This window comes from Polypterus senegalus, chromosome 11 (assembly GCF_016835505.1).
Source record: "Polypterus senegalus isolate Bchr_013 chromosome 11, ASM1683550v1, whole genome shotgun sequence".
Taxonomy (NCBI): Eukaryota; Metazoa; Chordata; class Cladistia; order Polypteriformes; family Polypteridae; genus Polypterus; species Polypterus senegalus.
The window spans coordinates 93,601,672-93,627,031 of NC_053164.1; the positions used below are offsets into that span (position 1 = coordinate 93,601,672).

Here is a 25,360-nt window from a genome sequence, read left to right on the forward strand (position 1 = left end):
AATGGACATCTGTGTACTGATTAGTCACTTACTGCAGGGCTGCCATATTACTCACATCTGATTTTTATGCAGTTTGAACATAATAATAGTTATATAGAGAATTTATTTGTAATAATTCTTAAGTCTCTTCCCTTTGTTTGTCTGTGTTTCCTATAAATCCCCTTGCTACTAATTGAGTTTGTTGTGTTTGTAGAAAACCACAAGGCATTCTTCTCAAATAGTTTGCATTTTAGAGTGGCAGAGTTCAGTTACAGTTTTTTTTTTAGGGGTTTTCAGGAGAGTAGTAAAAATAAGCAGCAAAAATGGTACAAACAGTGTTTACTTGTTCACCAAAATATAAGGGGAAACTCTAAACAGAGGAACAAAACTACATCAAATCCAGAAATGAATCCTGCACCGTCTGTTTATATAAGCACACATCTCTCATTGAGTCCTTATGTCTGTTTTTCTGTTATTAAGTTTATATGTTTTGTTATTCTTTGTTGATCACTTTTGCTTATTTTGCAATACTCATATTTTTTTCCTTCTTATCTTATAATGTGTTGTGTAATTCAAGATATGTTACTGTGGTGCACATCTATTCTGTAAATTATGTTCCTTGTTCTCTGTCAGTTAAATTCAGGGGGGTGGGGCCTCCACATAAGACAGTTAAGGATCCGCCCCCATCACTATTTAGGAGCCTGCATTCTAAGAAATGGCTTCTGCTACACTGTGATTAATGCATCTCTTTCTGGCTCTTCTTTTGATTTTGATATTTGCTTTAAAATAAGTGTTTTTTCTGATTATTCTTTGGTTAATGAACTTTGACTTAGTTTTTAGATTTCAGTTTCTGGATTACAGACCAGATTTGTGGTTTACTTTTTGAGTGTACCTTATTTTTAATTTTTATTCCATTGCTTTTGCTCTTGTTTTTTAAATTTGGTTGCTAAATTTATAAATACAAAAGAACACTGCTTTTGTTATTTAGATGTTTCATGTTTTCCATCTCTCAGGTTTTTGAACTTTAAAAGTTTAGCCTTATCTTTGTGCTTGTGCAGACCTAAAGCCTGCTCCTTGGTTTGGGTTTAACACTAAATTTTTGGTTAAGCTTCACTGGAACTTTGAGGCCTGTAGTTTTGTCATAGGTAGAATTAAAGCAGGCAATGACTTTAAAGTCATGTAAAATGACGATGCCAATATGCATGATGTCAACATGTCGGCATATTAAAAATTTTGGCATGCATAATTTATTATCCAGTCTTTGGAGTAAAGATTAAAAAAAAGCAATTGTAGTTCTATTACTAATTAGGGAAAAGCTAACCAGATAGGTATACTACTTTGTTAATGTAATCTAATTTCTAATTTAGTATTTGATATTCTTGTTTTAACATCATCACATATTTTTCCAAATTGCCATTTAAAGCCCATCATTTCCAAGTTATTAAATGTAACCTATGAAATGTAAAATACTCTCTTTGATGTACTGTATGTCAGAAAAAAAAATGGTTTTGGGTCCTGCCAGACTTTTGATATTTATGCCAGAGTCAGACAAATTAAGCTAATGGGATTTCCCCCTGCTCAATTAAGTGGGCTTCTGACTTCTGATTATAACTGCAAGGGTTTTACATTATGAAATGGGCAGTCAGCACCTCTCTGCCACTTACTTCATCTACAAAATCTAAGTGCAAGCCCCCAGACAAACTGATGTTTTTTTCATTGTTAGCTTACATAGGCTTCTGTTGCTGAGGTACTTAATTTCTTGCTAGAATAATGTGAGATTCTGTAAAATTTATTGAATATATGTATTTTATGTAATTATTTTCAGCATCCTGATGTCTACCAACCCAACAGTTATTATTACATCAGATACATTCTGAATAAAGTAAACATGGTTATTTCTGGTCATTTTATGATATCTTCTTTACTTTCTGATCTCACTGCCCCTACTCATAATACTACTAATACCAGGAAGACCTCCTAAGCACTCACCAGCGCTAAAAGACCACCTGGTCAAATATGCAGGGTCATGCCGTACATAATGTGAGTGTCGGAATTGTAAACTGTCTTCCAGCGTTTGTTCCCCTCTTGTCTGTAAGAATTAGCTTAGCTTGTACAAATTTGTATGTATGAGTGATTTTTAATCAAAACTCTAATTTTCACTCTTGTCCTGGGGGTAGCCTACATCACAGGCATTTCATTTCCTTTTTTCCACCTCAGTATTTTTATTTCCATTTTTCATTAGAAAAAAAACACTTACAAGGGTAAATACTGTCATAATAAAGCAATAAATGATGGCTGATATTAACAGAATTTATAAGCTTTCCCAGTGAAGCAGTTTTAAAGGCAGTTACGATCAAAAAATAAGAATGTAAGAAGTCTCACAAACAAGAGAAGACTATATAGTAAATTACACAAGTTGCCTGGCTAATAAAGTTGTTCCAATATTTCATCCAGATCATTTTTTAAAAATTGTCAAAGTTTCTTCTATAATTAAATGCCTTTGTAATGTGTTCCAGAGTCTCACAACTCTTTTTGTGAAGAAATGTTTGCTGACTAAATTTCCCCTTAATTTGCACCATTGTCTTTGAGCATGTGATCCACTCTTTAAATGAAGTAATTCTGTCAGATCAGCTTTAACCAAACCTTTGACAGTTTTAATGATCTGAATTAGACTCCCACAAAGCCTTCTTTGCTCAAAACTAAAGAGGTTTTAACACCAAATCCTGTCAGAGGAGGACATTTTAATATACAGGAAAGTAGTTTAATGTTCTGTTTTAATTATTTATTCATCCATTAAAAAAAACATAGCAGCCTAATGTGGGATTTATTTGCCTCTTGCAGTAGAATCTGGCACATTTTGTACAGAGTTACTTTTTCTCCTGAACGGGCTTCCCTATTAACTCCTCTTTTTCTCAGGATTTGTAAAAGTTGTTCTCAAATTAGATTTAGCCTGCTTGGGGCATAAGACATGTAACTTCATAAAGAGAGTTAATGTGGGAATTATCCCCTATGGAGTATTTTTGGCCAAACTTCTATATGTAGCGTTTGTAGATATCAACCGATTTGTATTTCCCAGAGACACAAGACACGCAAACCATAGCTGATGTCATCTACCGTGAGTAATACAAGACTGCAGATGAAATGGTGGCGTGTCAACTGGGCCACCCCACTTACTCGGAATAATAAGACGTGTCAAAATGAACGGGCACATGATGGTTCAATAAGAAATAAAAGCAATGCTCAGCTGTCAGCTGTAGACCAATGGCTCTAAGGAATGGTCAGGTTTCAATGTTGGAGCTCCAACAGGCAGGTGGCTCATCTCCTAAATGAGACACCTTCTTCTGGGAGTGCCCTGCTTTTATAGCTCGGAGACCAGAATGGGCATCGTCTCAGAGCTGTGGGTGATACAAGAGACAGAAGAGTTAACAACTACTTGCCCTGGTGTCCTGGGGTGGTATTGCTTACCTCTGATGATCCCGAAACATGAACCTCTGATGCAGATGCGTCACACTGTTCAAAGAAGCTACTGACCTTAGCTCATTTACCGTTTCTATATTCTTGTTTGTATTATGTACAGAATTCCCATTCAACCATTTCTTGAACCTGCTACCCAGACCAAGACAGACGGGGCTTGCTGCAGTACAGTTATCAGCTTAGAAACAAACTCAGAATGGAATTGGACCTTAACATTTTTGTTTTGTCTGACATGAAGGATGCTAATATAAAATGAAGCATGAAATGAAACTGAATTTAACTTTCTAAAATATAAAATAGTGAGTCATCATCTAGCAGAAATATATAATATTATTCAACCTGCAAGCTCCACTAACCCTGGGATTCTGAAATGGATAAGCAGATTAGGAAATGGACAGATAGATGTTTGCTTTAGTTTTTTTTTTTTTTTTTTTGTTAGCACATATAGTGAGATAAAGTTAAGGAAGAACAGAGAGAAGTGGAGGCACCTGATGCTTGCTGGGACAGACTCAATCATCCCCAGGACCCTACTCTGGGTTTGAAGGATGGATGAATTAATGGATGAATATCCAGATTAACATCCACAGCATACATTTTTAAATGTTCAATGCTAAACTCAAGGCAATAAGTAATGTGAAGATCAGTTATTATCCATTTTTTATCCCATTTACTTGGGTCATGGCCACAGTGTCACTGAGCGAGGAGTGTAACAGCTCGTTTATGAAAGACTTTAAAGCAATTATTCTTAATTTAGATAGTGCCATTAATAGTATGCACTGTCTCAAGGTTGTAACAGAATATCAGTGAAATTAAAAGCAAATTCAAGAATGGATATGCTATGTATTAGCCAGGGTTTCAACACTGCCTCAAGTTATTCTTTCTCTTTATTTAATCTTTTTGTTGTCTTTAAAATATTATTTTGCATATAGTGTTTATTCTGTTCTTGCCTTTTTTCCTTTCCTGGATGCTATTTCTCTAGTCTTGTGTCATGTCATTAATGAATGTATTTGTTTTGTATGATTTCTGCCCTGTCCCCTTCATGTGGATGTCATAGTTCGGGTCTAATATAATTTTTATGTTGGATTTTTTTTCCTTATTAGGGTTTTCAAGTTGTTTTGGAGTCGTTTTTTAGAATATTAAATATTTTTTCTTTACGGACTCTGTTTAGAGGGTGGCGCCATCTTTTGGGCTGGTTGCCACTGATAACTGCATGGCATCAATTACACATCCACATAAAAGTCAGACTGTGATTGGATCTAAAAGAAAACTGTTCATTTGGTGTGTGATTTTTATGAGATTCTGTTTAAAGAAACTTTGCAATAGTTACAGCAATGATTTTTTGGGGTTACAATTTTGGTTTTGACAAACAATAAGCTGGATTTTTGGCTTGTTTCTTGGTGACATTACGTTTTTAGGTCCTTTCTCCAGTATGGGCAGAACAGTAGAGCCTCCTGCGGGGACAGGGACACCTAATAATGTGGCTGAGGGGCTGGTCCAAGCAACATAAAAGAAAAGGCAGCAGTCGCAATACAGTTCCATCTTGTGTTTATTTCCTATTTTTATATTTTGTGCTTCTGATCTTTGTACTTCCTGTTTCTGACCCCTTAAGATACATATTTTTTATTCCTGTTTTTAATGCTTTTTTTGCATTCTTTTCTGGAAGTCATTTTAATAGTGTTATAAACCATCAGGAGAACTGTTTGTGTCCCTGTACCAGAATGCTTAACATTTTTCCTCTCTACTTTTTAGAAACATTTAATTGTTTAAATGCCATGGCCCTATTTTTGGCCTTGTGCAGGCCGTAAGCCTGTTTTTTGAGTTTGGGGTTAAGCTACATTTAGTGGTGAAGCTTAGTTTGTGGTGTCAGAGCTGGGTGGAGTGCTTATCTGGCTTGTGATTTTTCGAGACCTGCCTCCCTTTTGATATTTGTGAGAGGCAGAATCAGAACAGTTTGAATAGTAGACACTGGGAGGACTTTGGCAATATATATGCATAGATTTTAAGTGTGAAAAATGAGCTGTCAAAGCAGCTAAAGTATATGATTATAAATAAGGGGTCATAGTAATAGACAAAATAACATTAAGGAACAATAAGTAAAGTAAATGACAGCAGTCACTGTGTTAGGAGGTCATAGCAGTATGTCGTAGGCTGGATGAAAGACATTTAGCGGGGAGGTGAACTGAGAGATGAGATGGTGTGTTTCTTAGCACTTTTATCTGGCACTCTATCTGTACGGTGGCACTGTGGAGGCGCGGGTACAGAAGACAGCTCGCCCACACCATCACACACTTGCATGCTGATCCAGATTTCCATTTGTCTGTATTGTTATTTCTGATCCATATTTGAAAAATAAATACAATTCCATATTATGCAATAATGACACTTTTTCTTTTTGCACTTTACATTTTAAATAAGCAAATGTTTTTGTTAACACAAAGCAAAATTATTCAGGAGTTTTTTTAACTTTTTTTACAGTTATTTTCAGATTTTCTCCTATGGCAATGAATAAACACAGAGATAATGCATGTTGGGACCATTTAATGTAATATATTTAATAGTGCTACCCAAACCCTTTTTATGCTTCAATCAAAATTAACAGAAAATGTATGCAGCTTCTTTTGTTAATTGAATATGTCCCAATTACTGCTGCAGCACCATGGAACAATCTGAGTCCTACTACCGGTACGTGCGTAGCTGGTCCTCAAAATGGTGGCAAATGATGAAATGCATTTTCGCAACTGGAAGCAATCTCAAAACATGGGTGGACTGTTCTTTACAAAGCCATTGCACAGCCCAGTAGTGGTGTGCAAAATGATTCTTTTTTAGTGATTCATTTTGCTTAATTCACCAAAACGATTCAAATCTTTGAATCACTACTTTCTTCACTTCAAGAACAACAAGCTATATTCTAGTTTCAAATCTAGAATAGTATCATAGCTGTAACCACCAAACAATGCCAGCAATATAAAAAGAAAGCAACAAAATAAGTAATGAACACATAATAATAATAATAATAATAATAATAATAATAATAATAATAATAATAATAATCCTCTTTATTGAATCTGACAATAAATATAATTTCAACAATAAATAGAAAACAAATCATGCAATTTGCTGAAACAGGTTATTTCCCAAGAGACAACAGCCATTTAAGGAAGTTAAGATGATAGATCCTGACTGTTGCAGAATGCTATATAAAATGTAGCACGCACTATGCACGGCAAGATTTCATTCTTTAATGTCATTGAACTTGTATGTTCGTTCAGAGACAAAAGCAAGTACAAAAGAACTAGTTTGTTTGTTCATTGCACATCACTACAGTCCAGGTCTTCTTCATTCTTATTCAGAGCCCCTCAATTTGCCATATATGGAAATTTTATGGTCTTAAAGACATGAAGATGCGGAGCCAAGTGCAGGACTCAAATTGATACAAAAGGGACGTTAGCAGAGATTATGAAGAAAAATACAGAACCTAGAAAATATTTTGAGTTGTCCTATGAGTATATGAGTATGTTAAGAATTTACTTGAATTAACTTATAGGAAACCCTGCAAACATTTTTCAAAGGTTTAACAAAGCCTGAATCCACATGGTAAGGACAAGAACATGCTAACTCAGCCATTCAGGCATCCCAGGCAGGGCTGGAACTGGAAATCTTCACATTATTACCTCTTCTTATGGTGATGCTGGTATTTCTTGGATATCATGAAACAATGCTATTAGCTAACCTATGTGAAATAAGTCCAGTGGACTTGCTATAGAATAGAACCACACTACAAAGACGTCTCACAAACACATACTGTATCAATATCTAAAAACCCTATGGAACACTTCTTCTTCTTCTTCTTCTTCTTCTTCTTCTTCTTTCGGCTGCTCCCATTAGGGGTTGCCACAGCGGATCATCTTCTTCCATATCTTTCTGTCCTCTCATGAGTTTAAAATTCACAAAATATCTTAAAATCATAATTGTATCCACACTGCGTTTCACAATAAGGGCTATATCATAAAACACATCATAGATGCTAATTAGTTTATGAAACTTATTTTTATTTAATAACAAAGACCTGAAATTTTAAAGTCTTGAAAATAGGACAATCCATAATTTCATGAGGAAACTATATTGCAAATATATTGTTTCAAACAGTGATAAGAAGGGTGGGGGTCCATGCATCTATTTATTCCTTTATGGACTTCAAGCTGTTTTTCTAGGTAGGAGCTGACAGCTGTGCAGTGCAGCTTTTTGTTGCTTTTATATTTGTTTTTATATTATTTACTCCTGCTTCCTTGTCTTTGTTCTCTCTATGTTTTACTTTTGTCCTGTGAATTTGCTTGTTCATTTTATTTTTTGCAAGTTATTTTTACTAATGACATTTTTGTTATTTTCTATCTTTTTGTATGTTGGCTTTCATGTAGCTTTTGTGTTGTTAAATTTTTTTGTAACCATTCTGTACTTTTGCCTTTGTCTTTTAATTATGTCAATTTAGTTAGATATTTTCTTTGGAGTTTTTATGTTGGCATTTCAAGCTAAGTCCTAAATAAAGGCATTTACTTAGGCATTAGCTAATTGCTCATTGCTTTTGGTGAGCGGCTTCCTTTGTGAATTTCTTCTTCTTCTTTCTTTTTTGACATTTTTTTGTTTTACTCATTTTGTTCTATTGACATGCTTTTCTTCTTGCTTTCCAGCTTGATTTTACAAATTGATTTTAGTTGTTTTGGATTGTCTTTTGTTTATTTGTATTTAGTAACTTTTGTATTTTTTATAATTTAATCTTTTGCTTTTTTTTAAGACTCTGTTTTTGGAGATTTTTTAATTATTTTCCATTGTTTCCGTTTTCCCTTCCTTAATATAATATAATATAATATAATATGGAATACGATGATCCACTGTGGCGACCCCTAACGGGAGCAGCCGAAAGAAGAAGAAGAAGATAATATAATATAATCCATCCATTATCCAACCCGCTATATCCTAACTACAGGGTCACGAGGGTCTGCTGGAGCCAGTCCCAGCCAACACAGGGCACAAGGCAGGAAACAAACCCCGGGCAGGGTGCCAGCCCACCGCAGGACACACACACCCACACACCAAGCACACACTAGGGACAATTCAGAATCGCCAATCCACCTAACCTGCATGTCTTTGGACTGTGGGAGGAAAACGGAGCACCCAGAGGAAACCTACGCAGACACGGGGAGAACATGCAAACTCCACGCAGGAAGGACCCAGGAAGCAAACCCGGGTCTCCTAACTGTGAGGCAGCAGCGCTGCCCACTGCTCCACCATGCCACCCATATAATATAATATAATATAATACATATACCAGACAATTTGATGGTCTCCATCTCACTTTTGGAGATTTTGGGTCTTAGGGCCTTTTTTGGTGCGTAAGCGTTGGGTATTTTTTTAAGCATTCTGGGCTTCTTTATGTTTTATTTTTAGATCTAAATCATATTGTGTTCTGTCAGCAGAGGCACAGAGAATGAAAGTGACCTGGAGAAATGTGTAGTCAGATACAAGCAGAGTTTACACAGAACAGGAATCAGAAACCAATAAACAAGAGAACAAAATTAAATACTGGAAGTTTAAAAATAACTAAATTGCAGGGACAAGATACAGAAAAAGTTTTGGGATCCTAAATTTTGATGCCACGGCATGGTTTTACAGGATATTTAAATCTGTTGCCAATTAAGATGTCATCAGAGCACAATGTAAAATAGCAGCACCTGTCAGAATCCAAAATGGCATTGTAGTAAACAAAAATAAATAACCAGGTTTAACTGAGGCATTAAATTAGCAAATTGATTACATTTTCAGAATTCTTGAATTAGAAAACCCCCAAAGCCAAAGACAACAAGCTAGAGACAACAAGGAGTTACAAAGTCTGAGTAAAATAAACAAAAATAACCAACATAACAGTTTGACTCAAGGACAGGATCTCTAGTTAATTTACAGCCATCGGGTGCTGCTGTCATTGGAGACATGTGTTGCCACTGCCATGGTGCTAAGGCATTAATTCTTGTTACTGTGCTGTTCAGTTTATTTTTTGTGCTTCCATTTTTGGACAGGTTTTGCTTTTGGATTTTTTGGCTATGAAATAGTTTCTACAATTTAGGCATTTACTTTAAATTTTGGACTTTGGTGCATGTTATTTTGGTTACTTTAATTAATTTCAGTTCTTTTCTTTTGTAACCTATTCAGACTCTTTAGCTGATTTGTTTTTTATTTTATCTATTAGCATTAATTATTTTCAATTAAGAATATTTTATTTTGTTCATAAATTTAATTTCATCATCAAAGTTTTGAAATTGGCAAGGTGGTTTGTTGACTTTTCTTCCTTCCAATTTGGGATGATGTTTTATCGTGAAAAGGCTTTGGAGGACACCTCTCCTCAAAACCCGTACATTCTCTTACCTGTATCTTTTTAATGAGGACACACACTGTAGTGTTTAATTCTCTTTTATACTGACCTTTAACAGCACTTGATGATATACATCCCACTTTTTATTCTGTAGTACACTACTGTAATAATTCTATCAGAACAACCTGCACTTTATTCCATATTGTGCTACTGTATCAATTCTGTTGTTGCATCCTCTTCACCTACTGACCTGATTAGTGCACTTAGTTCCCAGCAGCAGAGTAAAGAAACATGCAAGCAGGAGAAGCAGGCAGTTATTTCGATTTAATATTGTAATGTTCAGAGTATCAATTCTCTATAATCATATGTGCCAATGCAAAAGCAAATCAGAATATGACAATCCAACATACAACCTGGAAGTGCCGGCTATTCACTCTTCAAGGAAGCTCAGGTCTTGTGGTGCTATTTGGCATCTTAAGCCCTACTATGGTGCATGCATATGCTGCATGTCTGTCATGATGATGGATGAAGACCCTAATCAGTGCATCTTCTGGCCATATGATGCTAACAGGAAGATTCTACTTCCTTTCTATTTGGGGCTTACTCAGCTAATTTTGTCTCTGATATCTGAGTTGAGTGTTGAGGGGATGGCTGCTTCTTTCCTTTGAGCAATCAGCTTGACTTGCTTTTCAAAGATACCGGTGCAGACAATTACCACAAATATTATATATAAATGATAGCTTATAGTAGTTGGTGGTAAGTTTTAGCAAAAAATATTTTTTGTTCAGTTCTAAATGCAGTTTATTGCTATTATTTTAATTCCTGGGCATAATTCTACTCCCGATGTAGATGGAATCAAAAAACAGTGTAAGACAAACTTACACATACTGGGGCAATTTACAGTCGGCAATCAGTCCAACAGCACGTCTTTAGATTTGGGAAGAAGTCAGACTTGCAGGTGGAAATGGATATGTGCACTACTACATTGGCATGTGTATTGGGAGATTACAGAACTTTTTATTTTTGGCAATTACAGCCGGTCCTTGGGCCATCTACGGGTTCACATACCCTAATGCTAAGTGCAGAAGGTGCAGTTGTTTAGTAGCCCTAGTGTCTAAGGGGTCCCGATGCCATGATTTTAGGCTATGGACAACATGGTTTTAGGTGATAATTTTTTTTCCAGTTTCTGTTAATATTTTGTTTTTTTCTTAATATCTTAACGTTATGTTTTTGTTGCATTGTGACACCATTTTATGGGAGTATGTTTATGGGATTTTTAGCGATTTTACAGAGAAAGTCTTATTTATAGTTACTGAATTCTTTGCCTAGTTTTCTGACAACAATTTTGACTACTGTTTTTCAACTTTGATTCTAGGCTTGCCATGTTCTTCATGGTATTCTGTCCTGTTCCAAAACTTCAAATTTTCCCTGCCCCCTCAGTTTATCTGAATGTCTGGTTCACCTCCCGTTCTTATTTTTCTTTTCTGTCTTTAAAATATTCAGTTCAGTGATGTAGGGACAAAGGGACTGTCTTAGGATGCTTTAGGGTTATGAAACCTGTTTAATAAATTGCTTCATGATGAGCTGTAATAAAAATGGCGTGGATTATAGGTCTTGCATCTTCACCTCTGCTTCTCCCATATGAACTGTCATTACTCATTCATCCTTTACACCACAAAAATGAAAGCTGTAAAATAAAATAAGAAAGTTACCGTATATCCATTTCTCATTTCTTGCCATTCTACCCTGAAAGAATTAGTGTTTAATGTTACATGTCTTTAGTGCCAAAGGCACCAGAAAGATTTAGGGTTTGGCCTTTTAAAGAAAGCAGCCCATGTGACAGCAGCTCTTTTTGTCTTCTTTGTTTTGTGACACTGGGGATGTGGATGAATATAAGATTTGAAAACTTACCTTACTGACAAAACGTGGTTGCAATAAAGGAGATTTTGAAGGTTTTCATTCAAAATGCTAATTTTCACACTCTTTCCTGTCTCTTTTAGGAAATTCCCTCTTATTAAACTCATCCATGCAGCCTGACCTGACGGTGAGCAGGACATACAGTGGACCCATCTGCTTTCAGGATCCATTGGACAAGGAATTGATGTCTGAATCCGCCTTATTTGACCCTCTACCTGACATTAAAGTCAAAGTTCAAAGTTCATTCATGGTGTCCCTCAGTGTGGCAGACAGAGCAGAGTATCATGTCAAGGCACAGCCGGACACTTACCCTAGGGGCATCAGCAGAGACTATAACACCCTAAACAACAGGAATAAAAGCCTTTTGCCTCCAGGTCTTTCAAATGTGACGCTCAAGCCTGAGCTTAGGACTGTGGGAATTTTTGGCCATCTTGGAGGACGACTTGTGGTCCCCAATACTGGTGAGTTGAATTATGTTGAAAGTTAGTTAGTAGCAAAGCATCATGGATAAATGTCTTTGTCTTGTCTTGAGTGATCTCTGTGTGTGAGATTTGCATAATGGTCAACCAAGAGGAAGAGTCAGCTAATATGAATGTTGAACTGAACAGGTTGGATATTCACGGCTTATGAAGCCCTTGAATTTGTTAGTCCAACCTTTATAGATATCTCCATGACAGTGCATATGTTTGTGCTTTCCTAGCTAACATAGCAATGGAATACTGATTTGTCTGTTCTATATAACCTTTGCTGTACACCTTGTGCAGCTAATCTTCCAAGGCCCAAGCTATACTGAATTTGTGAGGTTACCATGCACAAACTAGGGGTGGATCTACAGGTCATGTGTTTAGCCATAGGGCATTCTGTCAAGCTTTAGTATAACATAACATAATATAACAAAGTATTCTACAATATCTGTGGCTGAGTCTAAGTAAGAAATTTAGAAAACCGACAGGAGATACGGTATTATGGTGATTATTGTTGTATAGGTTACTGTTAAAGATACATTCAGTACTTTTCAAGTCAGTTATTTCTTCACAATCATGGCATATACTAATTTGCCACATGAAATTGTATTCAAAAGCATATTTTATAAATTTAAATGACTGGCCTGGTCTTACATTTTATGGTGCAGCTAATGGTACCAAGATCTCAATGTGAAAAAAGCATTAAAACGTGCCCAATATGTTCATTTTTCAACAAAAATATTATTGAGTAAATTGATAACTTGGTATACGTCCGCTTTGGAATAAGTCCAACTTGGTAAACGTCCTGTTTGGACATGAAAAATTTTGCTTGGTATACGACCTTTGTTTGGAATATGACTCGCATGCTACCCTTGTTTACCTCTCTCTTGAGACAAAGCCACGACTGCACACAAGCGTCAGTATGGCAGTTGCTTGCATTCAGTGAACAACCCGCGTGCTACCTGTTGTATATGATTGTTCAATTATGCTTTTGTCCATTGCATCATGTTCGGTGTTGATTGCTATGGTCTGCATCTTTTGAGACGTATGACTGCCGGAGGGAGGGCTGTGGTTTAGAAGGCACGCTGTATGGAGAGTTGGTTAAACATGGTTCAAAATAAACAGCATTCGAAACGTTATTCTGAGTATGTCGCTACTTCAATCTAAAGAACACTACATTACCCTGGTTTTCCACTCTTGAGACAAAGCCATGGCTGCCCACGAGCATCAGTACGCCAGGTGCTAGCATTCAGTGAACAACCCACACTATAACTTTATGTGAATTTTCACATGATTTTGTGTTTTTTCTCGCTAATTTGAATTGATTGTTGAAAAGTATGAAGGTGGCATGCGTATCCGGGACTTGGCTGCTGCATACCATATGCCGAGAACGATGGTATCTATGATTGTGAAAAATAAAGACGTTATTAAAAAGTAAAGTGAGGTTAAATTTTCATTTATTTCATCTAATTGCTTTTGTACTTATGTATTTTAGTATTAAGCAGTGTTTAAATTATTTTATACAACTCCATCAATGTATAATATGCCAATAACAATAGGATTTTTTTTTCATGGGAACGGATTAATCATTTTACCTTTATTTCTTATGGAAAAAATTTATTTGGTATATATCCTGTTTGGTTTAAGTCAAAGGATCTGGAACAGATTAAAGATGTATACAGCGGTACCACTGTATTTTTGTGCATCTTGAAATATTGCACATATTACAAAACAGAAAATCTATGTCTTTTTATAACAGAAAAAAATGTAAACATTGTAAAATTGTGAAATTCAGTCATTTTAAAAAAAGATCACTTAACTGTTCATCTTCCTCCCCATAAGTTTTTCAAGGCCAGAGGGAGTAGATTCACCTTGGAAAGTCATCGCCATTATTGACATCATTGAATATTGATGCCCAGATAAGAATTGCTGTCTGTTTTATGAACAACTAGACAAAAATAATGGAGAAAACTCACACGATCGTTCCATTCTTTCACTATATAGAAGCGTATTTTACTATTTCACAAAGATATTGCCTGCTGCCGCTTGTATTATAATGTAAGCATGTAGACAGCATCCGCCCAAGTGACAGAAACTGAATAGACATTATAGGCAAACATTTAGTTTTGATCAAATTAAAGTTTATCAAGTTTAGCACAGATACTATAACAGAGGCAGAGTGGTAGCGCAGAGCTGTCATTCCTGCTTCTGAGCTCCAGGTTCTGAATAAAGATTGCACGTTTTCCCCATGTATTTACAGACTGACTGGTATCAGTGAGTATCAGCAAGTTTACTCACTTAAAAATGTTGTTCTTAGTTCTTTTATTACCATACCCTCTTCAAATATCATAATCATACATTACAAAATTCAATAAATGGTTTGTGGCACTACATTCTGTGCACTCTGCCATTTTTATTTGTTTTTATTTTATTGTGCGTGCACAAAACAGGCGATTGAAAGTGTGATGAGCATGTAGCTTGGCTCTTTCAAAAATCTAATGTTCTTATTAAAATACAGATTTATTGTTATTTGCATAATCTATAATGAAAATCATATGTGTGCTGTTCACAATAATGCTACTATGACTCAGCATGAATCTTGCTCTGTAGGCTATGTAAATTAACAACACAAAATGCAATAGGTAAAAAGTGGGCTTTGTTTAAGAAAAAATAATCATATGATTCAAGCGAGCGAGTATCTGTCTGTTGGTACAAGCCATGGCAAAATATGACCACTAAAGAAACAGAAATTGCAAAAGCAAAAGTGGGATAATAAGCATAATATACAGTAGCTTAGCAAAGGGGTTGGTAGAGTAGAGGGGCAAGCAAGAAACAAATTTTTACTTCAAGGAAATATTACCCTATTATTTCCAGTTTACATTGCTTGTCACAAGCATGCCTCTCAAACACAAAAGTCACGCTTTCTTAAATCAAAACCTTTGCAGCTTCAAAGTGGACATATTTGGTAACTTTGAAGGCCTTTTTCATATTTGGGTTCCTATTAACTTCATTGTAAAATGCAAGAGCAGACTAGTTATTTTTAAGAATGTGTACAATGCAAATTCATGTGGAAAATTAATATATACCATGATTTTTTTGTGGTTAAATATTTATTGAATATTCTAAAGCACATATATCGAGAAGTAACATGCAAGAACCACTGAGAATTAACAACAAAGCCCCTCTCACTGGCAAGCCTCTGTACACCCTCATCACAGCTCTTTTGGGGAAATGACAAAAGCAGATAAACATCACCTGATCACACTAAGGAGAGTCATGTGACCTGCGTGGCAGACACTGGAGGTGGAAGGTAGGGAAGCGACAGCATTCACAGGGTACGTGGCTCTGAACCCGCTGAATTGCTGTTTTCCACTGAAGCTGGTTGACTCTTTATTTCTCACTACTGAACTTTAAAGAAAAACAAGATCAAAAAAACAATTTCCAAAAAGTGAAGGAAAGAACAGGATACCAAAACCAAACAGCTATGACTGTATGAAGTAACGGAAAGAGAAGAAAGGTCCAATAGGAGGAAGACGTAGGGGCGCAGGGAGTAAGCAGTAGATTAAATAATAGTCAGAAGGTGTACAATAGACAATCAGAAAATTCCAAAAATTCTAGACGAGAGACAATGCCAGGAGTGTTCAAGTGATGACCCTGCTGATTATGATTGTGTAATTTTCTCTTGAAGGACACTCCTAAAAACACTTGTGTAGCTTAAGTGTAAGGCTATAGAAACTCTGCTGTTCCCTTTTATAGCCATGTGAACTCTGTTCCTACTTTTTAGTATACTTTTGCTTTGCAGGTTGTATTCATTCCTGTATGAGGCCAATATTCATTTTATTATATAGCTTTCAGTGAGCTTTGGATGAGTTGTTTTGTGTCAGTTACATTTAGGGCACAAGCAGATGCTATATAATAATACGGCACATGTGCCTTGTTATGATTTGAGTATTTTTCAAACATTATGTTTAGAGTTTATAAATTAAGTTACTCATACCATATTTATTGTCATTACTATTGTTCCACATTTCTCTATGATGCCATTTTGTTGTTCCTTGAATAATGGCAGTCATATAATTTCTTGCAATGGGATAGTTGCTGGCCACGTGACCCGAATCTGTATTGCGTGTGACATTATAGTGAATTTGTCATGTATGTAAGATAGTGTGACATGTAGCTCTGTCTCCAGTCTTTTGGATAACTAGTAAAACTCTGCTTGATGACTTTTTGATTAGAGTATGTGAGGAGGGAAATTCAACTCATACTTGGTACCTTTTTCTGTTCTTTTTGTCTGATTTTTTTTTTTTTTACTTTTTGGCTTAAAACCCATGCCTGGCTAAAACCTATTGTTTAACAAACTATTTATTGATCCTTGCTCCTAATTGTCATTTTGGAAAGGGTCTTTTCCACTTACATTCACAATGCATGAAACCTTAAAATCACAGTTTAGGTTAGAACATTAGACCAACATAGACGAGAACAGGCCATTCAGCCCAACAAAGCTCACCAGTCCTATCCACTTATTTCTTCCAAAAAAACATCAAGTTGAGTTTTGAAAGTTCATAAAGTCTTACTGTCTACCACATTACTTGGTAGCTTATTCCAAGTATCTATCATTCTTTGTGTAAAGAAAAACTTCCTAATGTTTGTGCAAAATGTACCCTTAACAAGTTTCAAACTGTGCCCCCGTGTTCTTGATGAACTCATTTTAAAATAATTCAATCCACTGTACTAATTCCCTTCATAATTTTGAACACTTCAGTCATGTCACCTCTTAATCTTCTTTTGCTTAAAATGTATAATATATACTGTATATAGTATATATATATATATATATATATATATAGTATATATATATATATATATATAGTGTATATATATATATATATATATATATATAGTATATATATATATAGTATATATATATATATATATACACACAGTAATCCCTCGTTATATCACGCTCGACTTTTCGCTTCACTCTATCGGATTTTAAATGTAAGCACATCTAAATATATATCACGGATTTTTCGCTGGTTCGCGGATTTCTGCGGACAATGGGTCTTTTAATTTATGGCACATGCTTCCTCAGTTTGTTTGCCCAGTTGATTTCATACAAGGGACGCTATTGGCGCATGGCTTAGAAGCTACACAGTCAGAGCATGTATTACATATTAACTAAAACTCCTCAATGCTATACGATATGCTTCCTGCGCGGTGCTCGATTGTTTGCTTATCTCTGCCTCTCTCTCACCCACTCTGACATTCTCTGCGCCTGACGGAGGGGCTGTGAGCAGAGGTGCTGTTTGCACAGAAGCTGTTTGCCTAGTGGATACGGACACTCCTCTAAGAAATGCCGCTTTATCGAGGTGCGTCCAAAAGCACACTTATTGATTTTTTGATTGTTTGCTTTAATCTCGCTCTCTCTCTCTCTCTGACGTTCTCTGCGTCTGACGGATGAGATGTGAGCAGAGGGGCTGTTTGCACCGAGGATGTTTGCTTAGAAGATACTGACGCTCCTCTAAAAAATGCCGCTTTATTGCGGTGCTTCAGTAAACTTAAAAGCACACGTATTGATTTTTTGATTGTTTGCTTTTCTTTGCGAGCGATCTCTCTCTCTCTCTGAAATTCTCTGCTCCTGAAGAGAAGAAGATCTATTTGCATTGTTTTAATTGTGAGAAAGAACTGTCATCTCTGTCTTGTCATGGAGCACAGTTTAAACTTTTGACTAAAGGGTGTTATTTCATGTCTAGAGGGCTCTAATAATGTTAACAGTGTGGGAGAGTTTATAAGGGCTTAAAATATATAAAAATAACTACACAAACATATGGTTTCTACTTCGCGGATTTTCATCTATCGCGGGGGGTTTTGGAATGCAACCCCCGCGATTGAGGAGGGATTACTGTATATATTTAATCTTTCCTCATAATTCAACCCCTGTAGCCCTAGAATCAGTCTAGTTGCTCCTCTCTGGACATTTTCAAGTGCTAGTTTCTAGTTAGGTTTATCGAGGGGAAGATAAAAGCATTTAATGTTTCATTGAGGAATAATGTGGGTTAGTGTACTGTTCTTCCCAAATTATTTGTTTTTTCAGGTGTTAATGACTAGCTTGCCTATTTTAAAAAATGCATTTCTCTTTCTTCTAAACTAAAGAAAAAAGAAGCTTTGAAAAAAAAAGAAAACATGAGTCATTAGTTCTTTTCTTAAGGTCACCCCATAGTATAAGTTAGCATTACAATGAGGGACAACTTTATTTGGTACCTCTACATAAATTTGAGCTGCCTCACCAAATATCCCTCCAAATTGTTTTCTTCATAACATGGATTCAATAAGCTGTTAACAGTATGGAGCCAAAGTGTTGGCCCATGTCAGTTCCTTTAGATGTTGCAAATTATCTGTCTCTGAGTTCTGGCCTTCTCAGATGTGAACTGCATGTTCGTACCCATAAGCTTATTCAAAGGGAGAAATCCCAGTAGAGGGTTTTTTAAGGTGATTCAAAAAAAGGTAGCCAAAGAAGTACCTAACAACAATTATTCTGACAAGACAAATAGCGCTCTCAGTCTATGCTGACTGTTGTCTGTTTCAATGAGGATGGCATCAAGAGTTAAGAGTTACTTTAATTTATACTTGAAAACAGAAAGCCTTCTGAAACTTTATGGGAAAAAATGTGGATTCCTATACAAAAATATGGAAGAAGGAAAATCAGAAAATTTAATTGATATATGTTTCCAGTAGTATAATACCTTACTAGTATGCAGATTTTTGTGAGGCAGTTCAGAAAACTGATTTAACACGACTAAAGCTGTGATATATATACATGTTCAAAGGTGGGAGATTGGTAATGAAGTCCATAAATTAATGTGCCCAGAGTCTATTAGGTAAAAGCACCAAGAACAATAGCGAGGACAGCAATTAATCATTCAAAAGCAACAGTATGGCTCGTGGGTCTTTAAATATTGATTTACCTTATGACATCGGGTATCAAAGGCCAATAAAGTTCAATTAAAGCAAGGAGGCCCACCAATCAAAAAAAAAAAAAAGAGCATGGCTCCAATTTAATACTCTTAATTGCAAAGAAAGCAGTATAGAAATAGTTCTTGGACAATAATAGGAATTTTTTTTTGTGTGTATTTACCAGAAAGATATACCAGTGCTGCATTTTGATTGTAATGACTAGTATTTCATTTGAAGTCTTTTGATGACATTTATTTTTTAGATATTGAAGGTCCTATCATGGGATTGCAGAGTTTTAAACTGCAACTTCACATGGCCACACTAAGCATAGTCTGTTTCCTGCATCTTCTGGCCAGCTAAACCTCTGTACATGTGTAAACTTTGACCAGTTTATATTTACATTTCAGAGCTTTTATTTAACACATATTTTTCTTTTCGTTTTTGTAATCAAGAGCTCATTTAATATTTAAATCACTGGAACTATATACGCTTTTGACTAAATTATAATTTTCTAATGACTTTTCCATATTTTAATTAATGTCACAAGATCAACTACAGCAGCACCCTTGTTAATTTTTAATCAGTTTTGAATTCTAGGGCCGTATTTATACTACTATGCTCTAATGTGAGCTGATTGCAGGTTTTTTTTTTTTTTTTGAGACCAAATACAGGCTACATTTGTATGTGCTTCTGAATTCCATTCAATTCCTTATTCAGTCTCAATTTAAACATTTAAATGGGCTTTTTGTCCAAGGATGAAGCTTGATTATGTGATTTTTGTGCATCTTGCAGCACGTTCAATCTTGAAAAAAGTCAGTGGCACGGTGAGGAAACAACATTTTTTAATAACTTTAAGGAGTGATAAAGCTAATCACTATATTCAGGAATCTAGCTTTACTTCTAAATCATACAAAATTTCACCACATCCGCAGTGATCCATGTATACTCTAAGAGGGACAAAGAAGCAGCATAGGGTGCAGTGTTGGGGTCCCATTAAATAGCAACAATGCTAATACGCAAAAAAGAAATCAAAACCAACTGCATTAATGGAAACTGTTCACTGGTTGCTGATGATCATTGTTGAGGAGTTCCGACAGTCACAGTCCTCAGAACAAATGCCAAACTACAAATTGGAAGGAACGTCAACCACCTTCAGAGGCCTCCTCCTTGCACACTTTCTGTAATTCCAATACACTTCATTTCACTTCTCAAATATCACTGTGTGAGTCTCCTATATGATATATTTAACTGACATTTTTTATCGTAACAACCAACGATTTCTACAGGAAAATAATGACTATTAACAAGGTTGCCCAAACTTTTGCATCCCACCGTACTGCAAAACTCCGGCTGTGATCTAGTTAGCCTTCCAATTTATATCGACTAAAGGAAGGATTTAAAAAAAAAATGTTTGAAGAGGGTATGGGGCTGAATGTGGAATTGGAAGAGGATTTTTTTTCTCACAATGTTACAATCAAAGTGCTTTTGTCTGACGTATGAGGTTCGATCCCCGATGATGGGTGCAGTTGAGTGTGTACGCCTGATGAGCCCAAAATAGGGCGAAACACATGTCGCGTACTCTTTGCATTATTTGACAGTTAATTATGTAACATTCTATGATCTGCTTCTCGCAACTGAGAGGGCACCCGTGGCGCATGTCTGCCGACTTGCAGACCAATCACAAGCGTTACCTGGTAGGTAACCACCCATACAATCAGATTGTGATTCAGTCAGACTTCGAATGATATATATATATATATATATATATATATATATATATATATATATATATATATATATATATATATATATATATATATATATATATATATATATAATTTTTAATGTAGATAGATCATTTCGACCTGGTCATTTTAAAATTAGCTCGCAAGCCGAAAAATTGTGGGCACCCCTGCTCTATGGTGTGAACAGGTCTTAGATTGTTTTCAATGCCTTATCTGAAAAATCAAGCATGTCTGATTCCTCCCCCAACCTTATCCATTTATTCACCTGTTAATTTGTCTGAACTGAAACTGGTCTAGTCACAGCGCAATAGCTTCCCATTGCCAGCCCATCCCAAACTCACACACTGGTAAGAATTTAGAAAAGCCAATTAAGCGAATACACAAGCCTTTAGGGTTGTTAGAGGTGAACCCACAGCAACAACAACAACATTGTCTTTCTTGTATAGCCTAAAATCATAACAGGAATGACTCAATGGCTTATACAGGCCCTGTTTTTGACAGCCTCACAACCACGACTCCCTAAGAAGAAAGAAAAAGCTCTCAAAAAAACTCTTGTAGGGAAAAAATGGAAGAAATCTTGGAGAAGGCAATTCAGAAAGAGCCCCCCTTCCAGGTAGGTTGGGTTGTGCAGTGGGTGTCAAAAAATGGGTTAAATAAGATACACAAAACAGAAGTCATCCTTTTCATAGAGCTTAATGGCATGTCTATCACTGTCACATCAGAAATACGACAGTACAAACTACAAGGCCAAATGCATGAATAGATTATACCACTCACTAAAAACAGAACTATCACACATAAAGAACCAAATTTGTTCAAATACATCAAAAACAAAGTAGAAACTAATGAACACAAATGAAATAAGCAATATCTGTCCATCAGCTAATTGCAGAACCACTGCCCATGCACACAGAAGGAGAGTGTACAAACTCTACAGTTAGTGACCAAGTGTGAGATTTCAAACTCAAGATGCTGGATCCATGAAGTGTCAACTATGCACACATGCAACCCAATAATATTATGATTATTATTATTATCACTGTAGTAGTTGTATTATTATTATTATTACTGTAGTTGGTGGAGTGGTGCCTCTGAGGCTAGGGATTTGCCAATACCAGAATTGATTCCACTCTGTTAGGCCCTTGAACAAGGCCCTTAACCTGCAATTGCTCCATCCTGGGTATGACGTTGACCTGCATCCAGGTTTCAAGCAGGTCCTCCAACTTGCAGAGAGAACTTGGGGGTTGGGGCAGGATTGGCACTCCAGCCACCATAAAATACAAAAACCTCACACTGTTGCATACCATTCAAACTAGTCTAGTGCTGAGGAGTCACCCATTACACGGTTGCACTTGGGTCCTAATCTTGGGATCCTGAGGTGGTTCGCTCGTTGTGTAGTGAATGCGACAAGGCACTGTATCAGTGCTACTCCAAACCTCCTGTAGTAGTTGTAGTGGTGGCAGTGGTAGTAGTAGTAGGGGCAAATATAACACCTCTGAACCTACTAGGTTAGAAATATTGTTTCTTTTTTAGGACAGAATTATATGATTTCTCTAAACATTAATTATTTTTAGCAGAGCAGGATTTCTGTGGACAGAATCTGGTTAACAAATTCCTGATAATTATATGCTGTAATTAACAAGGAAGTATAGGCTGTGGCTCCCCTGCAGTCACAGACCTGGACTAAGAACATATGGTAAATGAATAGATGGATAGATGAATAAATTGATGGAATGTCATTTAGCAAGCTAAAAATAAAGAAAAATCTTGTGTTTTGTCTTAAAATTATTTCAGTAGTAAATATTTTAAAGTTTTACCCCACCACAAAAACATGAATGAAATACTTCAGTGGTTCACAAACTGTGGGGCCCGCCCCCATAGGGGGGGCACGAAGTAACAAAAAGGGGGGCGTGAAGATGTGAAAAAAAGAAAACAATAATCAAAAATATGAAAAATACCTATTGGTTTCTATTGAAACCAAAACAAATTAACTTAAACTACATTCTGATACTAGAAAAATAAATATAGGGTTAGATAAATGTTGATAAAAGTTAAGTAGGTATAATAAAATATGCATCTATGATATATCAATAATTACAAAAGTACAAATTGGTATTAGTGGGCTCCTTTCAAAAAAACATTAGGGGGGCGCGATTAAAACTGTTATATAAACTCGGGTCGCAAATACGTAAAGGTTGAGAAACGCTGAAATACTTTTTATATATCTGGTACAGATAATGCAGTGCATTTGCAAATAAATTGTGATTTTTATCTAGAAGAATATAAAGAATCAAGAAAGGATTAATCTCTAGGGTCACTGGTTCGATTCCATTTATGAATAAAACTGATTTATCTAACGGTCATTGTATTTAGTACTGTGAATCATGGCAAGAGCTTCTACAGTCCAGCAGCTTTCTTTCATTTTTTTCTGGCCTTTGTGATCTTCAAAGCAGCAAAAAAATTCACTGCAGACAGAACCTCTTGTAACATATGATCTGTACAATATCAGGTCCAACAGGGGGCACCGCATTGTGCTCTGTAGTGCACAGCCGGACCTGACATAAGAAAAGGCCTGCCCGCCATAGATGACATGGCAAAGGAGCTAGTATTTTGTTTGTGTCACTAAATCAAGTAAACCAGTCAGTTAAGAGTCGTAACAAAGTGATCGGATGACATTACCAGTGAATCCAGCAATAATATTCTGAGAATATACAGTGCACATAGTAACACAAGGATGAGTTTTGGACCTCAAGAAAAACAGCATTCAACTGGCTGTTGTGGAAGAGCGAAAGTCAATGAGCATGCAGTGCTTTGCTTTATCTTTAATTCACATGTATATTTCAAGATCAGAAATAGTATGAGGCTTCAACATGTGGAAGGAATGAGTTTAGCAGTTTAAGCAAAAAAGCGCATGTGGAGAGCAACACTTCGGTGGTGTCAAGTGGCTCTATGGAGGCAGACTCAGCGTGGAACAATGAATAAGCAGGTCAGATATTCTCCAGCTATGACTGATCGATAAGCTTTCCAATGACATGATAACCATGGGTGGCAGTTCTTACTGTATGAAGTATTTCTAATCATGTCCTCTGTTCCAGAGAAAAAAAGATCATTATCTAAACAATTCCTAAGCAAAACACAGTACATCAGCACCTTGTGAAGGTTTCTTACACAATCCTTGACATGACATCTAGAAGCCTTCTAACAAGTTTTGATTTCTAAAACGTTTTCTAAATAAAACATGAAGTCTCTCTTCTGCATATATTGAATGAGTTTAAATACTTTGGGCAATAGTGTAATGGTGAGACTGAGACATGGCCTGCAAAGGAGACAACTACTGTAGAAAAAAAAGTGATAGATAAAACAGGAGAAGCATGACGTTACAGAAGCTAGGCAAAAGGAAATTTGAAACAAACATAACCGCAGGTCACAAAGTCAAGCACCAAAATCAGAATCACCAAGCAAAGTCTAAATCGAAACTAGTATGCCACCATTTTTTATAATAATAACTTTTATGATGTCAATAGTTTCATAATGTGACTGTGCACAGCAATAGTAAACAACATGACATCACTCATAGGGAGATATCGCAAAAATGACAATATCAATGCAATGCATAATGGTTTCACAATAGCAACAGAGAGATAATGAAACCTTCTATAAAAAGTATAAACTGATTATATCAAATGATGATTATTGGTAAAACAATCAATTTAATTTTATTTTAACACACTCCACATAAATATCAATCAGTCAAATGTTACCTTACCTTAGCACCTTTCATAGTGAGATCCAGGGCCAATCAACCCATTAGGCAGCCACCCAGGAGACTGTTTATGAGAGTGCGCATTCGAGACATGATGGATGCCATTTATGAAATTCAAGCAGCTCATACTGCAGAAAAACAGCACTATAGACACCGAGGCAACCAGTCCTCAAAGTCTAATAGTACTGAATGTGCACTATGTAGACCATGGGACGCTGTTTATGTAACTTAAGCAGGCCGTGCCCCAGACCTTTCCGCATACTCCACCCTCCCAATCCACATTAAGGACAACTAGGAGTGCTGCTTTAGTAAAACAAGGGTCAAACACAGACACTGAGGGAAGCTTTCCCCCCCCCCATTCTCAAACAAGAGAGACACCATCAATGTAATACAAGTTACAAGTGCTCCAGACACCCCATAGGGCCCCATATGGACTTTGTCCAGCAATGTTGAGATCTATCACAAATAAATTATCAGTGCTGTGATACTAAGTGACTAAGGGAATAGGCAAGAAACTACAACTTTTCCAGTTCTAATTCTTGTACTACTTCACTAGGTGAGCCTGGATATGTCATATTGTGCTGCAGTGTGTAATAGCATTCATAAGACAGAGACACAATAAACAGATATTGTGCTCTGCTTTCTTCAATCAGTCTAAATATATGCACTGCGCTGCTAACCTTGGCCCTTGTGTGTGACCATG

General features: G+C 36.3%; 1 protein-coding gene across 1 annotated transcript in view; it reads left to right on the plus strand.

Annotated features, from left to right (window-relative positions):
- Positions 1-25,360, plus strand: part of unc5db (unc-5 netrin receptor Db) — a 756,179-nt gene that overhangs the window by 590,703 nt on the left and 140,116 nt on the right. The window contains exon 10 of the mRNA XM_039769246.1: positions 11,815-12,192. Coding sequence (XP_039625180.1) covers positions 11,815-12,192 — 378 coding nt within the window. The remainder of the gene's footprint in view (positions 1-11,814; positions 12,193-25,360) is intronic.